Here is a 25,106-nt window from a genome sequence, read left to right on the forward strand (position 1 = left end):
CAATCATTGAAACCCAAAACTGTGCCATCATACTACAAAAAGGGCTTACACAGACAAATGACCGGTGTCAAAGGCATGGATTTAAACTTAACGCAAACGATGTATTCTCATCTCCTTAAGTAAAGGTGAAATCCCAGCAAATTGCGGCATTTACAATACCTCCTAAGTTCAAACTCAGTGGTGAGAGACTTGGGAATGCAGGTTGATAGCAGCCTTAACTTTGATCATAATGTGTCCATGTTGATGAGGAAGGCCTTCTATGTTGCCCATCTAATAAGTAAGGGAATAGCATCCAAAATGAAAGATTATAACTCTTCTGTACTCGTCCCTCATTAGACCAATAATAGAGTACAATGGTCCCTTCTGTATGCAGCTCACCAGACACCTGCAGCAGCTGGAGAGACCTCAGAGGTTTCTCACCAAGATAATCCAAGGCCCCCATTACATGACCTACATGGACAGACTTAAGGTCCTGTCACTATACTCTGCATTATACAGACTGCTTATAAGCTACTTGTGCCTGGCCTACAGAGCAGTCTCAGACCCTGCCTTAATGGCAAATCTGCACATCTGTAAATCAAATGGGACAAGATTCACTTGCTCTAGAGACCTTAACCTAGCCTGAAACATAAACAGGACTTGCTGGAGAAATAGATATGTCTCCCAGAGGCTGCAGCTTCCCTGGAGCAAACTCCCAACTGAAGTAAACAGAGCTCCTCAATGAGCCTATTTAAGCGTAACATGGACAATTGGATGGAAAACTGTAAATTCACCCCGGGGGTTTCACCTATGTCTCTTTGAATAGGGGAAATTAGTGCTGATCCTAAATTTGTGCACTAATATAGACTATTTCTCTCAGTCTATGAGGGAACAAGGCTAACAAGGCCCTAGGGCCAATAGCCAAGTAACCTCCTATTATCCTATTACCCTAAAATCTTACATCTGTAGTGGGGTAGAATGGCCTATGTCATTATCGTTTACCACTGCTTGAACTGTGGATGTTTAAAGCCATTCAGCAAGTCCTGTGAGAGTGTATGTGCATGTGTATGTGTTTTATTGTGTTTTGCACATTACTACTTTTTGCTCTGGGAAAAACAGTCCACACTCATTGATTCTTTATCTAAGGTGATGAGTGTTGTCTGTAAATGTGATCACTGAATTGCCTGCTACAACTGTATGATCTGAAGACACTGTTGGGGTACATTAATATTTTTCTTCCCCTGTTTGACGGAGTGTCATTATGGCTATTGGAGTGTGGTTCTGAAGGATTTCGATTAGAAAGTTCAGTAATATTTAAGATCCCAAGTATATATTTTAGGAATGAGTAACTAACTATCCATAACCATCCAAATTTTCTGAGAGATTTACTTCCAGTTTGTTGTCTATAGTTTACTATGCCCTTAATGATCACTAAGTTTGATTTAATTTACTAATTACATAATAAAATTCAGTTATATAGGCTTATAAAAATGTGTCACTTCTGGTAACTGAAGAAATGTAGAAAAATGATAATTGTGTCATATATATGCAGAATACTAAACTAGATGAAATATATAGTATACACATAAAATTTGTCCTCTGCAGATTTTTTTTTATTTCTATCTAATCCAGTATTTCTTCTTCCTGTTTTAAGACTAAAATTGTCACCTCACAGCTAGTATGGTTTAGACATAGTGGTATAATTTGACCCTCAGATTTAACCTTGTTCTTCCTAAATTAATGACATTCCATCAGAACTGTTTATATGAATACACTTTATTAAATACATAAACTAAACCTACACAAAGGTTCACTATCATTGACTATATAGGGTCTGGTGTATAAAGACCTTCTATTTTGAAAAATAAGAAAGCGCTGCTTTTTCTGACCCTGTACTATGATTTGTAAAAGTCAGTGTAATTAATTTTAATGCTTGGAAGCTGAGCATAATGCTGCCATTTCCCATGGTTCTTTAAAATTACTATGAGCATGTTCTGCATATATGTCCTCTCCCACCAGATGACTGCTTGGCTTTCTTGACATGAAGGCTGAGTAAATGCAAACAAATATCACCTATAGCACTATGGGGTCCTTTTCTCTTTCTTCTCATAAGATTGGCATCCATAATCAGTAACTGCAATTGTGTAGGCTGGTATTCTGTGGAAACCAGTGACTTTCACAATGCATTAAAGTCGACAAACTCCCAAGCTTAGTATCGTAATACTGCATACCTATAAGAATCTAAGGTACACAGCAGATATGAAAATTATGCAGGCCTTTATTTTCCACAATTCAGAAATACGTTATTAGTACAGTATAATGTGTACAGGGCCACAACTCTATGGAGCCACAACTGTGGATGTTTCACAGTTACTTCAGCATCCAAGTCCACAAAGTCCCTATTAAGGTTGTTTCTGCTCACCATGCCATAGCTGTACGGCAGCAGTACCCTTTCGATTATTAAAAATCTTAGAAACATTCATATAATTAAAGGAGTGTAAAGATACATCAGGAGCTGACAGCAATGCATACAAACAAGTTATCTCAAACAAGCCCTGACCCACAAGTATGCAGTGATATCACCTCCCTCCATACAACAGCACTACAACCAGCACAGCATCTCTTCATCACTTCTTCTTCTTTTAGCTTTTCCTGGTTAGGGGTCGCCACAGCAGAACACCTGTCCACTCATTATTGGCAGTGGAGTTTTACGGTGTTGAGTTGCCAGTCCGGCACCCAACCTTCCACGGAAGGCACACATATGCACGCACGCATGTCTAGGGCCAATTTAGAGTGTTCAATCCACATACAACATGCCTTTGGGATGTGGGAGGAAACCGGAGCACCTGGAGGAAACTCACGCGACCACAAGGAGGACATGCAGACTCCGCATAGAAGGCAACCCAGCCGAGGATCGAACCAAAGTGCCTTTTGCTGTGAGGTGGCAATGTTAACCGTTGCAGCACTGGGCCACCCAGAATCTCTTCACATCTCTTCATTACTATAATATGGAAAAGAAGTGAGCGCTGCTCCTTAGGCATGGTAAGGGAGACTGCAATTTTTCATAAATCAGACCCTTGCACGGTTACAGCTTAGTAGTTGCTTGGATACTGCAGATCAGATTATAATCAGTATACAATATACTCCCTGCAGCTCTTCTAGAGATATGGTCAATGCAAAGGCAAATGTAAATTCTGTAAGTCAAAACTAGTGCCATGTAATGTAGCATTAATACCCATTTAAAATGATGATTCTCATGTGCTGCCTTCTAGAAAGTCTATAAAATCAACTTATTTATAACTAGAAAATGGGAGATGTAGTATAGATATACAACTTTAAACATGCTAAGGCCTAGCTGCTGCAATAAAACATGAAAAAAAAAACTAGCTAAAAAGATGTGCACATCATGTGACATGCATTCCTACTAGAAGGCAATCTGATACATTACAACTTCTACATGCTCACTCTCTACTTTCACCTCCAAAGTTAGGAACAAAGCAAAAAATAAGTAAACAGGCATAAATTAGAGACAGTTTTTAAATGCTGGAACTATGAAGTTCCAGTTTTATGAGGGATGAAGCAAAAAGGTGAGGAAAATAGGGTCTTTCCTGCAAAAATGGACAGTTCAGAGGTATGTCTCCCATACACACAGACAAATTCAACGTTCTTTCTTTGAGATTATTAGCTTTGGGGAAAACATTCTTTGTAACGGGTATATAATAGAGCTTCTACCTTAGTCACATGACCCAGCTTAGAGTATCATTAATGAAATTGTCAATTAGACCAGTCAATAATGTTTATTTTATAGTAATCCCAGAAACACCGTCATTCTAGGCAGCCTGGAAAAAAAAGAAACTTTTGATTCTGATTATTTTCCTTCAAGATTTTCATTTTTATCTACTCACATTTAGAACGTGCAGAGTCTTTCAAGTGTCAGCTTGTTTTAAATTCATAAGGAATGAACTGCTTTAAAATCACCCTAACATGTTACCAAACAATTCTATCAGAGTTCATAGGTACTTTCTAGGCATGTAGTCCATGAGACCAATGAAAAGCCTAGCCAAATTCCTAACTGCTCCAAAGCACTGTCTAGCTAAGTCACTTGCTCAAGGTCACACAGTAGGCTGAGGGAATCAAACCCTGTAACACAGGAAGCAGGCCATTAACAGCTTTATTCCACTGTGCTGGCTGCCAGATATAATCATACTGGTACATTGCAATGGAATCAGCACTGCATGTCTGACTCTTCCCATTTCCCCAAATGTGCCTTTCCTTTGGCTGTATCTTCATCTAACAACATGTTCCTGGTCCACACTTCTAATTAGGAGAGCATTTTGTCCATTCCCAACCCAAATTAAAGTCTCTTTCCTTGTAAAAATAAAAAATGGCAATCTAGTTTCTATTTCAGGCTGCAATTGCAAAGCAAACAGATCCACATTGAAAGACAAACTGTAGAATCTTTTCTCAGCATACATTCCCAAGTCTCCAATGACTGAGATAAGTAAAAGTATTACTGTTGGTTATCACTCAGTATATGCACTTTTAATGACTTGACACAGCAGTTTATTATTTATCTTGTAATGGAACTTACTGCACTTTTTATTTTATTCATGTAACTAGGTCATGACTACAGTGGGACATGCCTATCCAGATTACTTACCTGTAAAGAAATACAGGCATGCTTGCTTACTCATCCACTGGTTCAATGCTATTTCAATATCAGTATGTCCCTTTTTATCTGCATCATTCTTGCCAGATGAAAGACTAGCAAAATTCATCTCCTATCGCCAGATGTAGCAAACATAGTGGACTATCTCGTTCCTGAATGTGTAAGTGATCTTCTCTCTAATACAGGCACTTTAATCAGCTATAAAATCAATATTTTTCTTTTTGCCAAAGTATGTAACAACTATGCCAGGTTCAAGGTTATACATCTAAATCAGTGAACCATTACATTAGTCAACTTTGAGAGCAGATGAAGTCACCCTGGCCACTTGTCTTTATTATTCTTGCCCATATATCCTAATAACCAGACCTGTTTACTTTTATATTTTCTAGGAAGAACAATACCTTATATTTTAACCATTAATGCTCAGTCAATTGTATGCATTTCTTAGGAGAGAGAAACATGTAGTTAGAAATCTTTGCTTTAGACCAAATTTCTATTGTGATGATGTTTCTCACACTTGGTGAAAACTTCTGTTAATGTAGTTATGGCTTTTACTTTGCCTCTAGCCTGTGCAAAATCAACAGCAAAAATTTCTGTTCTAAAGAAATGTAAAAAAAAAACAAAAACATGTTCTCATATTGTATTTCCCTGTCTCGTGACTTGCTCAGCACTTAAGTTAAATAACAGACATGAGAGATGAAAAGCTATCATAACAAGTTTGTCCCCTCAATCTTCAAGGTTCACTGGAAAGCAAAATGGTCAGTAATAAAACAGTACTTACTTCAACCTTCTTCTTTGCCGTCTTTTATTTTCAGCTCAGGCAGATTGTTATAAATCAGCTTATTCCCTCAGCATGTTCCTTTCTCATAAACAATCAGCTACACAATCGTCATGAAGCACTTGTGCGTCCTAGCTAGTCTAATTCCATACGTACATGATATAGCTCATAACATAGGTCCGGTGCGCAGATAATTCTGTTATTATAGCATTGAGTTCTGTAACAGACATTATTAATCCAACACAAGCTATCTTTGACAATCTTTAGCCTTGGTTAATGAATAAAGATTTTCCTCTGAATGACTCAAAGAATCAAATTCATTCAGATTTTTTCAGCAAGCAAACAGTTATTTTCTTATATTACACAATTACAGTACTCTCTATAACTTCAGTATCCTTGGACGCCAACAGCCTTTCTATCACAGATACTGACAATGCATTGCCATCTATAGAAGTAGTTGACTCTATAAGACATCTTGATGGTTATATATATCAAATAAAAGTAAAACTTCACATAAAGCAAGCAGTTAGTAAACTGGCTTCACATTAGGTAAACTAATGTGGCAAATCATGAAAGCAGAATATTACTACTAGGCCATGTCATCCTTTTCTCTTGTGCATGCATAGTACTACCCAACACACTTACTATCTTCATTTCAGATCAAATTTGAACAAAAAATGATAAAAGAACAGCTTCAGGTAAAAAAAGGCCTCACTGTCATCATCATTCTTGTCATGTCTTTGGTCAGCTTGAATTTAAGCTGTAATCTACTCTCTGACCTAATGTGCCCTTCACTATCCTCTCTTGCAATGAATCATCGAGCTGTTCTTTTCCAGCTGGTTGGGGGGTTGTGCACCTTAGCCAGCCTTACCACTCAGAGGGATGTTACCTTAGATTACTGTGAGGAAGATGAATATCTCTTATCAGATAAATTTAACAAGATAAGGCATTATTCTATCATGCATTCAAAATTATCATTTTTTTTTTATGGATTAACTGGAATTTTGCGGATGATGAGGCCATGATGGTTGTGTTGCTTGTGTTCTGTCAACTGCAGATTGCATCCTTTCACTGCACAGCTGATTTTATCTTTCCTTGAGTTGCTTGAACCAATTACTTTCCAGAATGTGAGATCTTTTCTGAAAATGGGGTGTTCCCTACATTCCTAAAGAAAGATGTACCACCTCACTGCATGGAAAAGCAATGCTGTATCCTGTCTGGAGAATTACTGTCCAATCTGTAATCTCCCATTTATTGAAAAGGTTACTGAGAAAGCAGTGCACACAAATACATTGCCTGCTTTTCCTATTTCACATGACCTCTTAAACCTCTGTCAGTCTGGTTTTAGGTCTAAGCACAGTATTAAAACCATTCACATTTCAGTGGTTAATGATCTCTTATGGTAGTTAAATGTTTTATTCAGTCCTGTTCCTGCTTGACCTCCTGAAGGCACTTGTGGACTATAGGATCCTTATTGTTCACCTGTAAAAACAATGCAGCTGCTTGGACACTGTACCTGAGTGGTTTACATCTTATGTTTCAGAGTGCTTCAAGAGTTTGGTACCTGGAATTATTTTTTTTCAATTCCCTATCTCTGGATTGCAGTACACTTTAGGGTTCTATTTTGTCTTTGTTTTTGTGAAAAAAATAAATATATATATATATCTATATATATATATATATACATATATATATATATATATATATATAGGTGTACTTTTGAAGAACAAAAGGTCACTACTTCGAACTTCAAAAGTACGGGCTAGCAGTCACGGACCTTAGGCTTAGGACAAGGGTTAGGGTAAGGGGATAGTTAGTAGGGCTATCCCCTTACCTTGACCCGTGCCCTAACCCTAAGGTCCGTGACTATTGCACCACTCTGGAGGACATAGCACGTTCTGCAATGCCCTCCATTGTGGTGCGGTAGGTTCGGTCTAGTGAGCTTAAGCGAAAATGCACTTTCGCTTAAGTGGAGATGTACTTTCCCATTTTAAGAAAGTTAATTTTCGTTGTAGGAAAGTACACCTATAGATATATATATATATATATATATATATATATATATATATATATATATATATATATATATTACAACTAAATTAAGTCATTATGAGGACTGTTATTTTCTTATTCTGCTTTTCTATGGACTCTAAGCATAACTTTTCTACTTTTCAGAACTGCCTGGGATCGATTGCCCACCAATTGTGGCTACATTGCCTTAATCTCAACTAAGCAAAGATCAGGACTATCATTATACATGCCACAGTTCACCCATCATATTTCCTTTTGCTTTCCCCTTAAAGCCTTATGGAGACAAATCACTGGAATTCATGTCTCATGACTGTAGCCTGTCTGTGATTCCTGATGACATGCTGAAATAAATGGGCCCGGTGTAGACCATCAAAACATCATATTTCCATCTGAAGATCATTTCTCAGATCAGCTCTTTTAATCTCAGATTCCCATCCTCCTTTTTTGCATTAGGGCCTGGTGCTGCTTTACTTTCAAACAAGTATCCTTATGAAGCCTAAAGGCAGTAGGCATATCCCAGAATAACTCCAGTAACTTCCCTTGTACTCTGCTGCAATTAGCAAAGAACATGACTACATTTTATTTTACTTCTGATGTAGCAATAACACAGCAAAGACACATTCTGGATATTGTCACAAGCTGTGTATGCAGATGTGATAAAAGCTGAGTATAATGTGTCTTGGCAACCTGGCACTTTATAATGACCATGTAAGCCTGTTTATCAGGACTATCAATAAAAAGCTGTATTAATGCAACAGCTGTAAATTTTATAGTAAACTACTGGACAAAAAATCTCTATATTCAATTCTAGTCCACAGTTAAAGTATGCTTTTAGGTTTAGTGGTAGTAAAACAGTGGAACATTAACTTCTAAGTGACAATTTCCCATAAGGCTTTACCCCTTTTTTCTTGTAATAACATTTCACATGCTGCCAAAATCGTTTTCAGGTTCAAAAAATAGTGTTTTTACTTTCTATGTTATATAAGAAAAAATATTTATGATTATTCCTTTGAGGAAGAAGAAAAAATGCACGTTAGCTGTATACTCTCTCTGAACACATTTGCAATATGGAGGTTGTGAAATTATAATTTCAAAGGTAACAACTTAAAAGTGAAAACATAGAATGTGTATTCATTGTGTTTTTAGATTATGGCAACCACAAACCTCAGCTCTTTTCACATGCATACTGTTCCAGTCAAATGTGCCTTTGCAGACATCACACATACAATGGCCACGGTAATATTCTTTAGCTTGTTGCTCTTAGAGACATGCACTGCCACCTGAAAAGCCATATTAATAATTATTTAACAATGAACAACTGCCATTTAGTGTCACATATCACCTTATCAAATGATCAGCTTCACTGTGCTTTTAAAGACAGCATGCCTCCTCTCCCTTACTTTAAAAGATAACCACTTTCTGGGTACACCTTTAATGCTTGAATATGGGAAATGAATGAAATAATGGTCACAATAATGAATTTCATCTTGCCACTACAGTTGCACACACTCCATGACCAATGTATTGAAAGAAGAAAGAAAAATCATGAATGGATTGCAATTATGAGCAGTGTATACTGTCACCACCGCCAACAAGCAATATTTGTTGGCACCCTTCACAAGATAATAAAAATACCTAATGGTGTTACTGAGTTACATTATCTCACTGTTAATGCCTTCTGGATCTGTATGAGACATCCGCAATGAAAATAAGGTGCTGCAATTTAATTTAAACTTACCAACTACTGCTATTTGTAGTGACTATTAATGGATAATCCACTGCATTGATGCAAGAGAACTATGAATCATAGGAACAATGTTAATGGGAAATGTCCCATAATTCCTATATTAATAAAATAAAATGTATAACCCTTCTGCTGTGAAAGAATTTAATGTCAAAGTATTTTCTGGTTCTGAAAAAAACAAGATTTATTGTGATCCATCAAAGAAAACGCCAACAGAAAAAGACAGGTATTTTTCTCTTTATCAAGACGTCATCAGATCTATCTAATCCATAAAACACCTAGTATTTAAACATTATTATAACAAAAACATTCTCTGTCAGTTGGGAATAAAAGATAGAAAATGTATAATGCTGGTCTATTCAGTCATGAAGCTGTTACTGTATGGAGAAAACCGGTAATATGTGTTCGAGAAGGGGAGACCCAAATATCAGCACTCTGACTGAAGAATGAACATTTTCCAGCATGGTGTTAATGTACAAGTAATGTCCACTAAAAAAATGAGTCCACTGCTTCATGGAAGCATAATAAGGCACCATGAAGCTCAGACAGTAAGGAAGATAATCGTCACTATTAGTTTATACTTCCTAAGCAGAGCCTTTACTGTTTAGTGAATATAAAATTAAAATAAACAGATAATGTTAAAAAAAATTAAAAATTGAAGAGTGTGCATGTGTGTGTTTATGTCTGTGTGTGATTGTATGCCTGCATGAAATTGAGATTGATCGAGCCATTATCTTACACTCACTAAGCAACACTTTGTTGTTTAGTGAGTGTAAAATTAAAAGAAACATTTTAAAAAAAGTGTGTGCATTTCTACACATTTAAATTTCTGTCTGTGTGTGTAAGTGTATGCATGAATTAAAGAGGAAGTGTGTGTGTGTGTGTGTGTGTGTGTGTGTGTGTGTGTGTGTGTGTGTGTGTGTGAGAGAATGAGAGCTATTGACTAGTGAAAGCAGTAGTTAAGAGGTATGTGTACCTCTCAATGTCCTAGATCAAGAAATCTGGATAAAGCCTAAAATAAAGGGGCTACCATATCTCTCAAGTGTTCAGATTTTTGCCTACTGTTTATCAGATTGTTCCCAATAAAAAGTGTGGTTTTGGGGCAAATCGTACAGGACTGAAGTCACTAATGGCCCCATTATTTTACAGCTTGTCCAGATTTCTTGAAGTTGAGGTATGGGAGAGCAAAGGCTAAAAACAAGAATAGATTTAAAACATTGCTGATATAAAATTAGAAAGTGATTACAATAAAAAGATTTCTTTTAGCATGCATTTTCTGAAGGAAATACTGTCTGAAACTCAAATGCATGTCATTATTTATTGACTTTGATCCCCAATGATTGCCACAAATTTGATGCTTAAGAGACCTAGAAATGAGGTAAATAACTGGACATTTTTTGAAAATCTTATATTTTAGATGTAAAATACTTCCTCCAATACCATTTGCAAGTACTGCAGCAACTGTACAACATTAGGTGGTGGAACTATTTTACATCAAATGTTAAAATAATATTAATATAGTAATAAAAATAAATAAATTAGGAAAATGCAGCTATTGTACTAACAGCCCATTCTCTAAGCACAATAATTCCCTCCAGAGTGTGTGTTACTGTGTAAATAATGCCTTTTCAGGGATGCAGAGGGCTTCTGCCTATGGCGTCGGACCTCAGAACACCCCTGTGTATGCGTTATTTACACAGTAACACATACGCTGTTGGGCATTATTACTTATGTAGAGTATGGTTCAATCATGCATCAGCTCTCCTCAGACATCTGAAAAGAAAGGGTGAGCAAGTGGCTGCCAGCCAGTGCAAGTCATAACTTACAGTATTAGCTTAACAAAAAATTCTCTGCTATAAATGTGCTGAGAGAAATAGTTCAATAGTAAGTAGGATCCTGGTCTGAGAGCAGCCAACTAGAAGATGATAAGCAGGGCCGATAGAGGATAGGTCAGGGGATTTCCTCGTCACTTCTGATTGGTGATTCAGTTTACTCTGGTCTGTAGCCATTTTATGGCCAAGTATATCATCAGTGTTTAGATGGGGTGACTGAAAATATGGCTCAATATTTAAATAGTAGGAAAGAAAGTAATAAAAAGAAAGGTCAGAGTAAATTGCCCCCATTACATTAAGTTAGTGCTGTGATTTTATAATTCCTGTTTCAGTGACAACATTGCAGAAGTTTGATCATTTATTTTGCCGTAGCAGGACTAGTTAAAACTTGTATGTGTGAAATGAATTGTAGTAGTCGATGAATTCTATCAACTTGGTGGGCCATATTGAATATTAGTGTATAGCCTAGATGATACTGGCTTTAACTATTGTATCCTAGCGTTCACTTTTGCTTTTTAATTATCTTTCAGTAAGGGAGTTATTTTACGTAGGATCCCTTTTTTCCTTACTTAAATATCCTAATACAATGGTTGCATATCTGTGTACAAAAATGGAAAGAGAAAAAAACCTGTGAACCTTTACCAATATGCAAAGAAAAAACATGTTGACTGTGTTTTCATCAGTGTATCAGCATTTGGGTGTGTGATTAAAGAGTTGCAGAATGAGGAACTGGGCTCATTCAGTTGAAACCTCTTCCATTTTATACTTGGTCAAAAGTAGAGACAGTTTTTTCAACAGTCTTTTTAGTCTCATATCTCCATTCTGTCTCTCCCTTTGTCTGTTTCTTACCATGTTTACATCCATCTAGAATGTCTTACTCAGCCTTATTGTGTCTGAACATTAACCTTTGCAAATTGTCCCTCCTCATCTGCCATAAATAGCATATGCTCCCTCTCCTCTTGTTTCTTCTTTGCCTGCACATTTAAAGACCAACATAAATGCCCCTAATCTCAAAGAATTTACCACAAGGCAACATTTTATGTTGCCCTCATCTACTGGAGTGATTCCATAATGAGAACTTCAGTATCACCTCAGACAGAAGAAAAAAGAGAGAGAGAGAGAAATACAAAAAAATATGAAGAGATGACAAATCTATCTGTTGTATAGCTAATAATAACTTTTATTACTTGGATTAAGCTAATAACAAAAGATGAACCATATCACCAAATGCATCACTTCCTCTCATACAATCACAGAGATATTGAAATGTACAATATTTTATCAAAACATGAGCACAGACAAATCCATCTGTATTTAGGGGCAGGGATATGTCCTTTCTGTTGTCATTCAAATATGAAAGCGTTTAACTAGTGTGTGTATATATATATATATATATATATATATATATATATATATATATATATATCATGATCAATTTTATATTGTCTTTGCAAGAAATCTTTCAGAGATTGTGTAAATCTGAAAATAATTGTGACAGTATTAAATAAATGAATGATGATATATATTACTGTTTTTTTTCTAGTTTACAGACAATGGATTAATTGTTTTTCAACAAAATGAATATGAGTATCAATACTCGTATCCTTATCCTTACTCAGAATTTACAATATACTACTTTTATTACTATTATTACTACACCATCTACTACTCAACTCCTATGATTGCTGTCTTCTGGGCTGATGCTGATTTAACTGCATATGGTGAAATCTACTACCAGGTAAGAAATCCACTGAAAACATGTCTTGTATGATTTCAGATAATAGATTAGTGATTAATTGCTTAATAAGCCAATGTGTCACCTAAGCATGTCAATAAATACAAATAATTTGGGTTGGTGTATCTGGCCTGTTAAGCTGCTTAACTGCATATGTCATGTATAAATCTTCCTCACCAATTCAGTCTTGAAGTTATACATTTTTTTACTGGAGCTAGATATATCCATCAAAGCCATTTACATGTGAAAACATTCAGCTTCTCATTACTTCAGCTGTTCATAAATACAGACATACACAGATATATATATATATATATTTAGCAATGCAAACACATAAATAGATATTCTAAATGTTTACATGTCTTGGCTTCAGGGGGAAGTATATTGAGAAAAATATTAATTTATTTCATTCATGGTTGCTGTAAATTGTAGGTCTAATTAATGATACTTCTAAAAAAAACTTTTAATCACCAAATATGGTGATATTCTTAAATAGCCATCCTAGAGACATAATATACATGTAAACAAAGCACATTTCATACTCAGAGCAGCTGATAATCTGACTATTGTAGTGTGATGAAGATCTCTGCTATACTCCTCATTGATGGCCCACCATTTTGCCCAGCATACCTGGAATAGTGAATGCATTCAAAGTTAAAGCAATAGCTGAGGCCATTGTTTAGTAGACCCTTCTCTTCAGAGAGCTCCAAAGGCAAGATTCATGGGCCAATCACTGATCCGAAGTTGCAGAACAAGCAACGTTTTACTATAGTTTTAGATGATGATTATCCCATTGGAAGCTCTTGTTTGTTTAGGGCTGATCCATTGTGCAAGTGGGCAGTTGCCTTTGAGCCAGGACATAGTTAAGGATGAATCCAGGAAGTAAAGATTAATGCACCATGCAGGAAGACGATGATGATGATGATGATCTTCAATGGTCTTTTTTAATTTGTCGTTTGTTAAAGTTATGCATATTATTTGAACAATTCATTCAGCTGGAGTGATTCAACATGCCTACTTATTTATTTATTTATTTATTTATTCCAGTTTGATTACCGGGGAAGTCCACTGGGTCAACATGGCCCATTTTCAGTGGAGGCCCGGGGAGAAAAGCTCCGAAAATGCATAAAAAAATATTATATACAGGATTTCAACAAAATCAAGAATTTAGAAAGCATTAAACAGTTTGCAGAATACGATTTCAAGGAATACAGGACAGTATGAGAGTACAATTCATACTGAAATTGATTACAATTTTTTTTTTACACTAAGTTATGGTTATTACATTTGCATAGTAGAGCAATAATTCTTAGAGATTCCTAAAAGATAGTTAAGGTTGTAGGAAGGATAAATAGTGGTAGCGCTTTGAGTGAAAGTATTAGAGATAGAAATTAGTGCTCGATTTTTTCAATATTTACATGTTTTGTTGAGCAGGTATAGTTATGGGAGTAGAAGGATTAGGTAGTATTTACCAGTTTTGGTGAGCAAATCTAGCTCTAGGGGTAGAAGTAGTTAAGTAGAGGGATAAAGCTACAGGAGATTGCAGGGAGAGATAGATATAGTTGTAAGAATATGTCTATAAGAGGAGGATAGGATAAATGTATCAGAATAAGGAGACCTTATACAAGAAGTAATCCCAGATTAAGTAGGAAGAAGGCAGGGGCATTTCTGTTTAGTAGACAGGTGTTTGAAAAGTAGGGCCTTGAAATTTTCAGTGTTTGGTGTGGTTCTTAGTGGAGAAGGGAGGCAGTTCTATTTGTTGCCAAGGGCATAGGAGAGGAGTAGCTGGCCGGCAGGATGTTTAGGTTTGTGGATAGAAATTAAGTTCTGATGTTCAGATCTAAGGGCTCTGTTGGGAATATAAGGTGGAAGGATATTAGTTAGAGCGGGGCATTTAGTAGGATAAAATATGAGTGAGTGTGCTATGGAGAGTTGTAAGTAATCTAAGTGGTTTGGTAATTCTAGCCAGTTCAGGGATTGTAGGAAGAGGCAGTGATGAGTGGAGTTTTTGGATTTGGAGGCAAATTTAGAGATTTTATTGTAGCAGCTTTCTAGTTTAGAGATGGTAGAGGAAGACAGGTTGGTTAGGAGAGGTGCACCATATAGTAAGGAAGGAAGGAGAAAAGTAGCGGCCAGAATGTGCCTAGTTGTGTTTGAGAGAAAGTGGTTGTTCCTATACAACATACCTAGCTTTTGGTGTTTTTTTTTTAATGTTTTGTTGCACATGTATATTGAACTTTATTTGTTCATCAACAATTATGCCGAGAAGTTTAGCGGAAAGGATGACTTCTATAGGGGTGTTTGTTTGGCTGAGGATTTTGAAGTCACTTTTGTTGAAGGAGTAGTTCTTAGAGGGTGAGAATAGAAATATTTTGGATTTGCTAGAATTAAGAGAGAGGTGGTTTTGGTGCATCCAGTTTTCAGTTTTGGAGAAGGCAGTTTGGGTTTTAGACAGCAGTTCAGGGAGGTTTGAGGCAGAGCAGATTAGGGTAGAATCATCTGCATATTGAATGATTTTGGTGTCAGGAATAGCAGTGTGGAAGTTATTGATGAAGATGTTAAAGAGCATAGGATCGAGGATGGATCCCTGTGGGACACCAGCCTGAGATCTGTCTGATAGGTAGCTGGAGAACCAGGAAAGAGTTTTTGGTGAGATGTGAAGGTTAGAGAGATGGTAAAGAAGAAGGTTGTGGGAGATAGTGTCAAAAGCCTTGGACAGATCGAGTAGAACAGTAGATACTAGCTGTCCTGAGACTCTGGTTTTATTAACGGTATCTAAGAAAGAGATTAGGGCCGTGTTGGTGCTGTGGCCAGGGTGGAAGCCATGCTGGGTGGGTGTAAGGAGGTTATTTTGGGTGAGGAATGGCATAAATTGGAGGTGGATGCACTTTTCAAGGATTTTAGAGATAGGGCAGAGTAGGGCAATAGGGCGGAAGTTTGAGATGCAAGTATTTTTTCCATCCTTGTGGAGAGGGAGGATGAAGGCTGAGCGCCAGAGTTTGGGGACATTGGATTCTTTTATTGACCTGTTTATAATGATACTGATTGGAAGAGCGATCCCATCTGCGCCAAGTTTTAGATAGGATGAGGGGATGTTGTCGGGTGCATTAGAGCATGTTTTGAGTTTGGATAGGAGTTTTTTTTGAGAGTTGTAGAGACAGGTTTGAGCTTCATTATAATTTATATAAAATTAACAGCTCAAAGGCTTGAAACCAATCAGTCCTCCAAACACATCCCTGCACCCACGAAAAGAAAAAAAAAACACATAACATTCCATCTCTTCAAATGGCATATAATGATTAATATGTAACCACCACATATCAATAAGAAATACTAAGTCTGTTTAAAATACTTGATTCCAGAATGGAAGTATAATTAAGTTGGTGACGATGCTGGATAATATTAAGATCTCTGCAATCTTAAAAGCTATACCAGGAAAATAAAACAAAATCTACATTTCATAAGATAATATCAGATAATATTTGTAAATAGAGAGCTGGTTAGCATATTTAATTGTTTTCTCTACCATGAAGAAATTCTTAGAGAAGACCACCACATATGCTACCAGTTCCCCACACCCTCATAACCATACCAACAAAATCTACCTGACCAAATCCAAGGTCCAATAAACTCAGCAGAGGATTTTCTGATAGACCATACTCTTTTAAATTACCTGAAATAATTTCTATAAGTTTTTTCTCAGAGACAGAAAAACCTATACTGTAATATCAAAATAGATGTCCTAATTCTACTTAGCTAATGTCTTGCAAATCAAATTAGACTTTACTGTCTAAGTCAATAAATTAGTGCGGCTAACGTTATTTTTTTGTCTGTTGAAAAAGTAATAATGTGCTATGCTGACTTACCAAATATAACTAAGTCAGGTCATATCTCTTTTCACATGAATGAATGAAGATGAACATCACTGACTATGTTACATTTAAAAAATTTCTCTAACTTTATAGATGGGAAAAGTGAAATAATTTGCTAAGAATTAAAGTAGCAGGGAGAGAAAGAAAGGCAAAACATGTTAGAGAAATATATTAATAATTATGTTAAAATAAATCCTGTAAAACAAGTTCACTAATCTATGCTGTGCCATAGAAAAGAACAAACTAAAGTGTAAATATCCTTCTAACAGGTACAGCAAAACATTTTAGAGCAACTTCAGCAATATGTGACACTGTAAAATGTTATCCATTACTGTATAAATGTATATTGACCACGCTTACAATGATAGCTGAGTGTCCAGTCTAAAATAATATTCTGCACCTATCATACACTTGAAAGGACTGTGCAATGTGAACTTGGTAATGTGTGACAGTACAATATTAAATGATAATACTTTATAACAAGAATAATGAATATTCCAAGTATATCCTGTCTGAAGCATTATACATGAAACCAATTAAACATTTGTAGAAATGTGGCTTGTTTGAACATTTCTCACTTCTAATGCATGTTGCATATAAAAAAATTAATGGTGTCCATTTTACCAATGCTACTGCTGGGAAATATTTAAATTTGTCAAAAATATGGTTAAAATAATACTTACAGAATGAGGTGCACGTGATGGTTGAGACTATAAGGCAAACTCTTAAGGGGAAACACTGTTTGTTGTGGTACAGCAGAAAATAACATTTACACCTCAACTTGTCATTAAATGAAGGTTAGTAGGTTTATGGTTCGATACTAAGCTATCAGTTTGCAGACTATTACAGGCTTAGCCAATATCAAGAGGTCAGAATCAAGCCTTGCACCTTGCATCGGTGAGGTAAAGACCTTAACCATAATGCCCCCCCCCCCTTAAAATAGCATATATGCATACATTTTATGTAGTGTAAGAATGTAAAATCTATACCAGCGGTCAGCAACCCACAGCTCATGAGCCACATGCGGCTCTTTCATCACGTTGTTGCGACTCTTCTTGTAAACTTACGCTTCTATGGCCAAGCAGCTGAATTTCCGCATTTGCAGCTAAGCAGCTGCTTGCCCTGAGTTTCTGTGATGAGCAGTAACTTCATATTCAGTTGAAACAGCTAAGACTTAACAATGGCATGCTTGCCCTGCATTTTCTGCCTGGCAGTTGGAAGTTGGAGGGAAACTTAAACTACCTGTGGCAGCTAGTGTGGTCACTGTATGTCTTATAGCTCTCCTGCTGAACAGAGTGAAAAAAGGTATTTTCTTTTTATTTATGTATTTTATTTGGCAGCAAGGGCTTTAACTAAAGTTAAGATGAAAAGTAAATGTGAAAATGTTTCTACAGTAAAACATTTTTATTTATCTGTGCCCTTTTCGTTGATCTTATTTGGAAGAACTGTAAATCATTTGCCGACAGCCTTTGTGTCTGATTTTGAGTTTTGTTTGTAATCTTTTATGCAAGATTCTGTCACATCTTGTTGAGATGATAGTTTGATTTGATTTAATAAGGATTTTCTTGGCCTACAGTACAAGGAAGTTAAAATAGAAATGTTAACCCCTGAACTCTGGACAGTAAAGTGTTTTTGTTTTTTTATGAGTACTATGCTTTAAAATTATAGACTTCTTGAGAAATGCACAGTTCATGTTGGCTTGAGACTGTATTTCAGTTTTATCATTAGTAAAGATTAAAAAGTTTAGATACCACATCAGAGTGTAGTGATCAAACAAGGAATACTAGTCAGTAGGTGACTTTGTGTCTGACTTAGAGAAAAGGTATGTTGTATTAATGCCAGTCTGAAGTGGCAGAACATACTTGTTACTTATTTTGAAGGGCTATTATCATGTAATTGTTCCATCCCTCATAATAATATGCTGCTAATACAGAGAGGTTAAAAAGTGTGCAATGAACACGAATGATACTTTATTTCCATATTATCCAACTGCAGTTAGTGTTACCATGACGTAACATTTTTGTCCTTCTGTGTTATCAAGTGCATGCTTAGTTTTGCAGGTTTTGTTTTTCTGGCCAAGTAATATGAAACTGTTAAAAGCTTCTCCTCAAAACTTCCTCTTTTTTAATGTTGTTTAGAATGGAGGCATTCCCACAAAATACCAGTTTATTTAAAAACAAAGTGCTGCAAGTTGGATACATTGTTAAGTTAAACAAAATATTCATATATACTTAGCCGCTTGGTTTAATATCACTGAGTAATCATAGTGGAGATGCAACATGCTGAAGCACATTAACAGCTTACTGTCTTCTGATACAGTCTGCAAATGGTCATTATTAATGAAGCCAGACTCAACCATTTTCCTTAGAAAAGTACTGCTAGAGTGGCATTGAAGTGTGGTGACAGTAATGATTCATTTTGTTTTGTAATTTTCTCTTTTCTTTACATTTATGCAACTCTGAAGTTCATATACAAATGTCAAGGGGTGAGAGGAGCTTATCTTGCACATGGGAGTGCAGAAGAGCTTGCTAGGCTGCCAGGTTCCCACAATTTCCATTTATTTCCATGTAATTTGCTCCTTCTGCTTTCTAAGGATCCCACGTCCAGTTCTTGTATCTCTGTTACAATAAATGATACTTTAAATGCAGTTGGTTTATAGTAGGAATGGTTCTATCAGGGCTTTTTTTTAGTACTATTTATTAAACAGCCAGATAATTAGTCAGGATCCACGGAGGAAGTATTTTTAGTTCTGGTGAGTACCTTCAGTAAATGTTCTTTAGTAATGATTGGGGGCAGGTCCTGAGAGATTCAGGCATAAGCACACTTTGGATAGTAATCTCTGGGGTACAATTCACACTGAATTTGTTTGCTAGTATGTTGGAAATATTACTGGATCAGAGTAGGTGGTGCCATTATGAATATGTTCAGAGCACTGGTGGGACCTATTTCATAGCATAGCCAAGGACAAATTTTTCATTGACCAGCTGTATATTTTAAGAGATTTTTGTTTGACACCCGCCACGGTACTCTACTGACGAGACTGTGCCCCACCTTTTGCAGATTCCTGGAGGACCTCTACAAGCTGAACGATGGCAACTAAGAAAAAACAGTGAAAAATAGAAGATAAACACCGTGAATTTAAAATAGAATGGGAAGAAAATTATGCTTTTATGCAAATCTCTATGGTCTGCCAACATGTCTAATTTGCAATGAAAAATTATCTAATAACAAAAAAAATCTTGAACGTCACTTTTTAACAAAGTATGATGCATTTGCAAAGAGATACTCTGTTGGAGAAGAAAGAAAAAAGGCGATGGCAGAATTAAAGCAAAAAATGCAACAATCAACATCAATATTCAGCAGCTGGATACAATCTTCAAGTAATGTGACAGCAGTATTGTTTTTCTGTTTCTCATGAGATTGCAATGCATGGAAAACCTTTCGCGTATGGAGAATATGTAAAAAAAATGCTTTTTGCATTTGGACGAACATCTCTACTCTGACTTCAAAAATAAAGCAGATATTATTAAAAAAATTGATGACACTCCGCTATCCACAAAAAACGTTCGAGATAGAACCATTAAGAGGGGCAACAATGTGACAGATCAACAGATTAATGATATAAAATCGGCATCTGTATTTTCTTTGGCATGTGATGAGTCGTGTGACATGAAGGATATCTCACGTTAGCCTTCTGGGACAGTATGTTTCTGATAAACGTCTCCATGAAGAATTACTGGCTTTGCTGCCTCTTAAAGGACAAACTCGAGGTAAAGATATCTCTGCAGCAATTTTGGAATTTTTGACTGTTAGGAAAATTGACATCAATAAATTGATACCTATCGCTACTGATGGAGCACTTAGTATGATGGGTAAAAACAAAGGCTTTGTTACCCTCTTCAAACAAAATGTAGAACATGATGCTTTTATGTTTCATTGTATTATTCATCAGGAAGTGCTATGGTGTGCAAACATTTCCCATTGAAGCTGTAAAGGTGATGGATTTGGTAGTAAAATAGTCAACCAAATAATGGCAAGAGGACTTAATCACCGACAGTTTTGTGCCCTTCTTGAAGTAGTAAACAGTCAATATTCTGACCTTCTTTTGCACAATAAAGTTGGCTGGTTATCCAGAGGAGCAGCTTTGAAATGTTTCCCTTCATGCCTTGAACATAGTAAGACCTTTTTAAGTGAAAAGGAACATGAATATCCACAGTTAAGTGATGAAGAATGTTTACAGAAATTTTACTTTGCTGTTGATATGACATCACATTTAAACCACCTGAATTAGAAGCTACAATGTAGAGGTAACACTGCAAATACACTTCTGGAAGCCATCCTTTCCTTCGAACAACAACTAATGTTGTTTGCAGAAGACTTGAAAAGTGGAAATCTGTTTCGTTTCGAAACTTTAAAAAAAATCTGTAAACTACTGGAAGTGTCATTGACAGCAAGTACTTTCTGGCGGCTATTGCAAAAATGCCTGACTCATTTACGGCTCATTTCAAAGATTTCAGACATGAAAAGTCCACTCTTTCATTTTTGACAAAACCATTTGTGGCAGATGTCAATCAAATACATTTTTTGCCATTTCCAACAGCTGACAGAGCTCAGTTTGAACTACAACTAACAGACTTGAAAAGCAAAGATCTGTGGTCTTCAAATTTTATCTTTTTACAAGTGGAGCTTGAAAATCTGGAAAGAGAAAAAGCAATTTTAGCCACGAGTCACAAATGGACGGAACTTTCCAATTGTCAAAAGGAGGACCAGCTGATTTTTGAAACTTGGAATAGCCTTCCACATTGTTATCATCAACTCAAAGCAGTAGCATTTGGAATTTTGATGATTTTTGGGTCCACTTACTATTTTAAACAGATGTTATCCATCATGAATGCTATCAAAAGCAAGCTAAGAAGTCAGCTTAATGATGTAAGCCTTGAAACCTGTTTAAAATCGAAGACTTTTGAATACTCACTGAACATGAAACAACTCTGTGCAGCAATGCAGTGTCAAAAGTCCCATTAATTTGTTTTTCTTTTTTTCTGTAAGTAATTGAACTTTTGCTTGTGTTAAATACACACACACACACACACACATATATATATATATATATATATATATATATATATATATATATATATACCCATACTGCAATAAAAAAATTGGATCTCAACCTCCCTTCTGTACTCATTGCGGCTCTTTGTAAATCTTGGACTAAACATTTTAAGAAAAAATGGTTGCTCCAGAAAGTTTGTTGACCCCTGATCTATACCAAGCCTTGAAATTTAAATGAGTTAAGAAAGATACAAACAATAAAATCAAGAAACTATCTTCAGGTAACTATTACATTGCCATAGTGCTGACAAGTAGTCTGCAAGCAAAAGTATCCTATTCTTGTGAGCTAATTCTTTCAGCGGACTCTACCACATGTTCCCCAGTGCTAATATGACCATCTCTATGCCAACTTTGTGTCAAGAAGAAGAAGAAAAAGGGAGGACTGTTTGATGACAAGCACTAACTATAACAATGGCTTATTATTGTCACTAGTCTTTATGTCAGTGAACTATCTTCGGCAAAATGAAAAAAAACTACAGAAAGACATATATAAATAACAATCAGTTCCCTTCTGCTGGCTTTCTTCTCATAAGTTGGAATCTTTTTTTTTTTTGTTTTAACAATGAGTATGAAAGCTTTATTCAAAGGTAAATCAGATATTTTTATGCAATAACTATAATTATACAATGACCCCCATTAATATTCTGAAACATGCACACTGATTAACCAGCGTGCCCATTTTAAATATACCAACGGAAAAAGGTCCGGTCGCCCAAACTTTTTTCCATTGGTATAAAGTGTCTTTTCTCTGTTGCTTCCATTTCAAAGCATTGCTCTACTGGGTATGTGTGGGAACGCAAGTCCCATGCGCATGTGCAGTACATCAACACAAAGAAGCAGTATACCACCACCGGCGGAATAACAGTAATGTGCCATTATACAAAGACATTATTTAAGAAAACAGTTTTTTTTTCTTAAATAATGTCATTGTATAATAGCAATAACCAACTCCGTGGTTGTGGTATATTGAAGATGTACCCACAGTTGGCTTTATTTAATCACTCGGGCTTCACCCTTGTGATTAAACCACGTCAGCCATGGGTAAATCTTCAATATACCACACCACATCATCGTTTATTGCTTAATTACTAAATAAATATACATAAAGGTTTGCATAACAGATTCTCAAGATTGGACGTCTTAACAACATTTAGTATGAAACTAAATATTTTAAGGCAGAGAAAAAACAAATGAATAACTATATTTGTTATTTCTTCTCTTCTCATATAATTTTTACATATTCAATAACTATTCTTTAACTGTAAACATTTGAGAGGATGATACACAAATAAAAAGAAAAGATTTCTTTTAAACAGTTTCTCTTTAAGAATAAATTTAAGCATATTACCTGTTAAATATTTATTACTGACTTAGTATTATGTACATATATATTTAGATCATATTCATCCTTAAAATTTTCCACTGTATACTGAACAAATAAAGTTGAATAACTTGTTGGAAAGAGTAATAGGTCATTTCTGTTACTATCAATTATAGAGGTACTATCATTAGTCTTAGGAATACCTGCTGTAACTTTTTAATCGAATCAGTAACTCAGTCAGTGCAGATTAAAAATTACCATGGAAGCAGCAAACATCCATGTCTCGTATTGCTATTAACTCAGACTTTTTTAGATAGTTTGCTTCATAAAGTGATTATGACCTGCACCTATTTTCTTTTATATGGTGTACAGGTTGTTTTACTGGTTTTGAGCTAGAGTCTTTCATTTCCATGACTTACCATATTTTTTAAAGGAATCAAAGAAAGATCCCAGATCTAAAAAGTTACAAACAGCATTTGACACTGGATGTTTCCATATTTTTTAATTATGTGTTGAAATAAATACCAAGCCTGTAGTGTTAATCTCTTTTCCCTTGAATCCAAACTATACTTGATTTAATTTCATTTTATTTATCTGATCTTTAATTGTTCTAATATAAAACATGCAACATTTTTCATAGAAAATATATTTCAAACTCTTCCACATGGAGGGAGAATGAAGAAAGTTGACTGGTCTATACATTTTGGGTCTTTTACGTTCAGTAAAATATATGATCCAACAATTGCTTCTCCTTTCCATTTCACAAGTATTTTAATATGCTGATTCACCTTGTATACTGTTATCTTCATGATCTGAACCTACTTTTTCAGGCTGTCCCTAATATAATTCATGTATTATCCCACCAGTGTCTGCAGTATTTCCAATTGTTCAACAACCTGATTTTCTTGACTGTATTTTCTAGTTAGGTTATGTAGAATCCTTGTAAACAGCACAGGCTATTGTTTATATGTTTAAGCTGGTAATAAATGATTAATCTCTTGAGCTCAGCCTTTAAATTTTGGGAAGAAATAGGTGGGCTATTGGTTGCCATCTATGAACCAGTCTCCATCATTCATCATGACTAGTGTTTTTGTCTACTAAGTGCCAAAAATATGACTGTTATTTTGTACATATTTCGACTGTGTTTAAAAAAAGTCTGTCTCTTATTTATCTATAGTTTCTCTTTGGTTTTATTAACTGTACATGGTCTAATGAACAGTGCAATGTGTAGGGTATTGCACTACTGTTTTGGATGTGCAATGATGGTATCAGTAAAAACAAAATAGTCACCGTGGGGGTGGTACACCCCAAGTAAATGCAGTGTACTTACCTGTGTGCATTTCGGGATTGTATGTGTGCTGAGTGTACTGATTAGAATAGTATATATCCGTTACTTTTTTGATTGGTAGAACAGACATATTTATATCATGCAAAGCACATGTAAGATGGTCAATTGTGATATGGCCAGCTGTGGGACAAATTGTGCATTTACTCAGATTTTATCACTTTTTCAAATGTTTACTGAAGGAGTATGAAGTAGATGTAAGGTGATTATCTGTGTTGTGCACAGGTTTAATGACAGGAATGGACCCCATTCCTAAGTCAGGATATAATTAAATTTCATGAAATTAGTATTGCTTGATGTTCGCCAGAAGTGCTCTAAGCCCAGAATTGACTCCTTCTGCAATTCATATGGAGTTACAGGTACTGGTACAATATCTAAATATGACCGCACATTCTTTTTTATTAGACCCATTGCACCTACTAGTATTGGGACTGCCTGGGTATCCTTCTACATTGTCATTGTTTCTGCCTCCAAATCCTGGTATTTTATGACTGTGTCTCTCTGCATGTGGGATACCACGGTCACTGGGTGTAACAATGTCAGTGATCAATGTTACTTTTGTCTTTTGGCATGGACTGCTATATCTGTTTTTCTCGTGTATGTTTTTTTGAATTGTTCGTAATGGGTGATCCCATGTGATGTACTCTTCTGTTATTATTCTGTATAATGCTTTGTGGTTCATGTT

The 25,106-nt window shown here is 35.8% G+C and overlaps 1 protein-coding gene across 1 annotated transcript in view; it reads left to right on the forward strand.

The window, feature by feature from the left end:
• Nucleotides 1-25,106, forward strand: part of LOC122801232 (mucin-like protein) — a 468,953-nt gene that overhangs the window by 174,796 nt on the left and 269,051 nt on the right. Inside the window, exon 14 of the mRNA XM_044070784.1 lies at nucleotides 12,577-12,771. Within this exon, the coding sequence (XP_043926719.1) occupies nucleotides 12,577-12,771 (195 nt within the window). The remainder of the gene's footprint in view (nucleotides 1-12,576; nucleotides 12,772-25,106) is intronic.

This window comes from Protopterus annectens, chromosome 4.part1, assembly GCF_019279795.1.
Source record: "Protopterus annectens isolate FY-2018-M chromosome 4.part1, PAN1.0, whole genome shotgun sequence".
Lineage (NCBI taxonomy): Eukaryota > Metazoa > Chordata > Ceratodontiformes > Protopteridae > Protopterus > Protopterus annectens.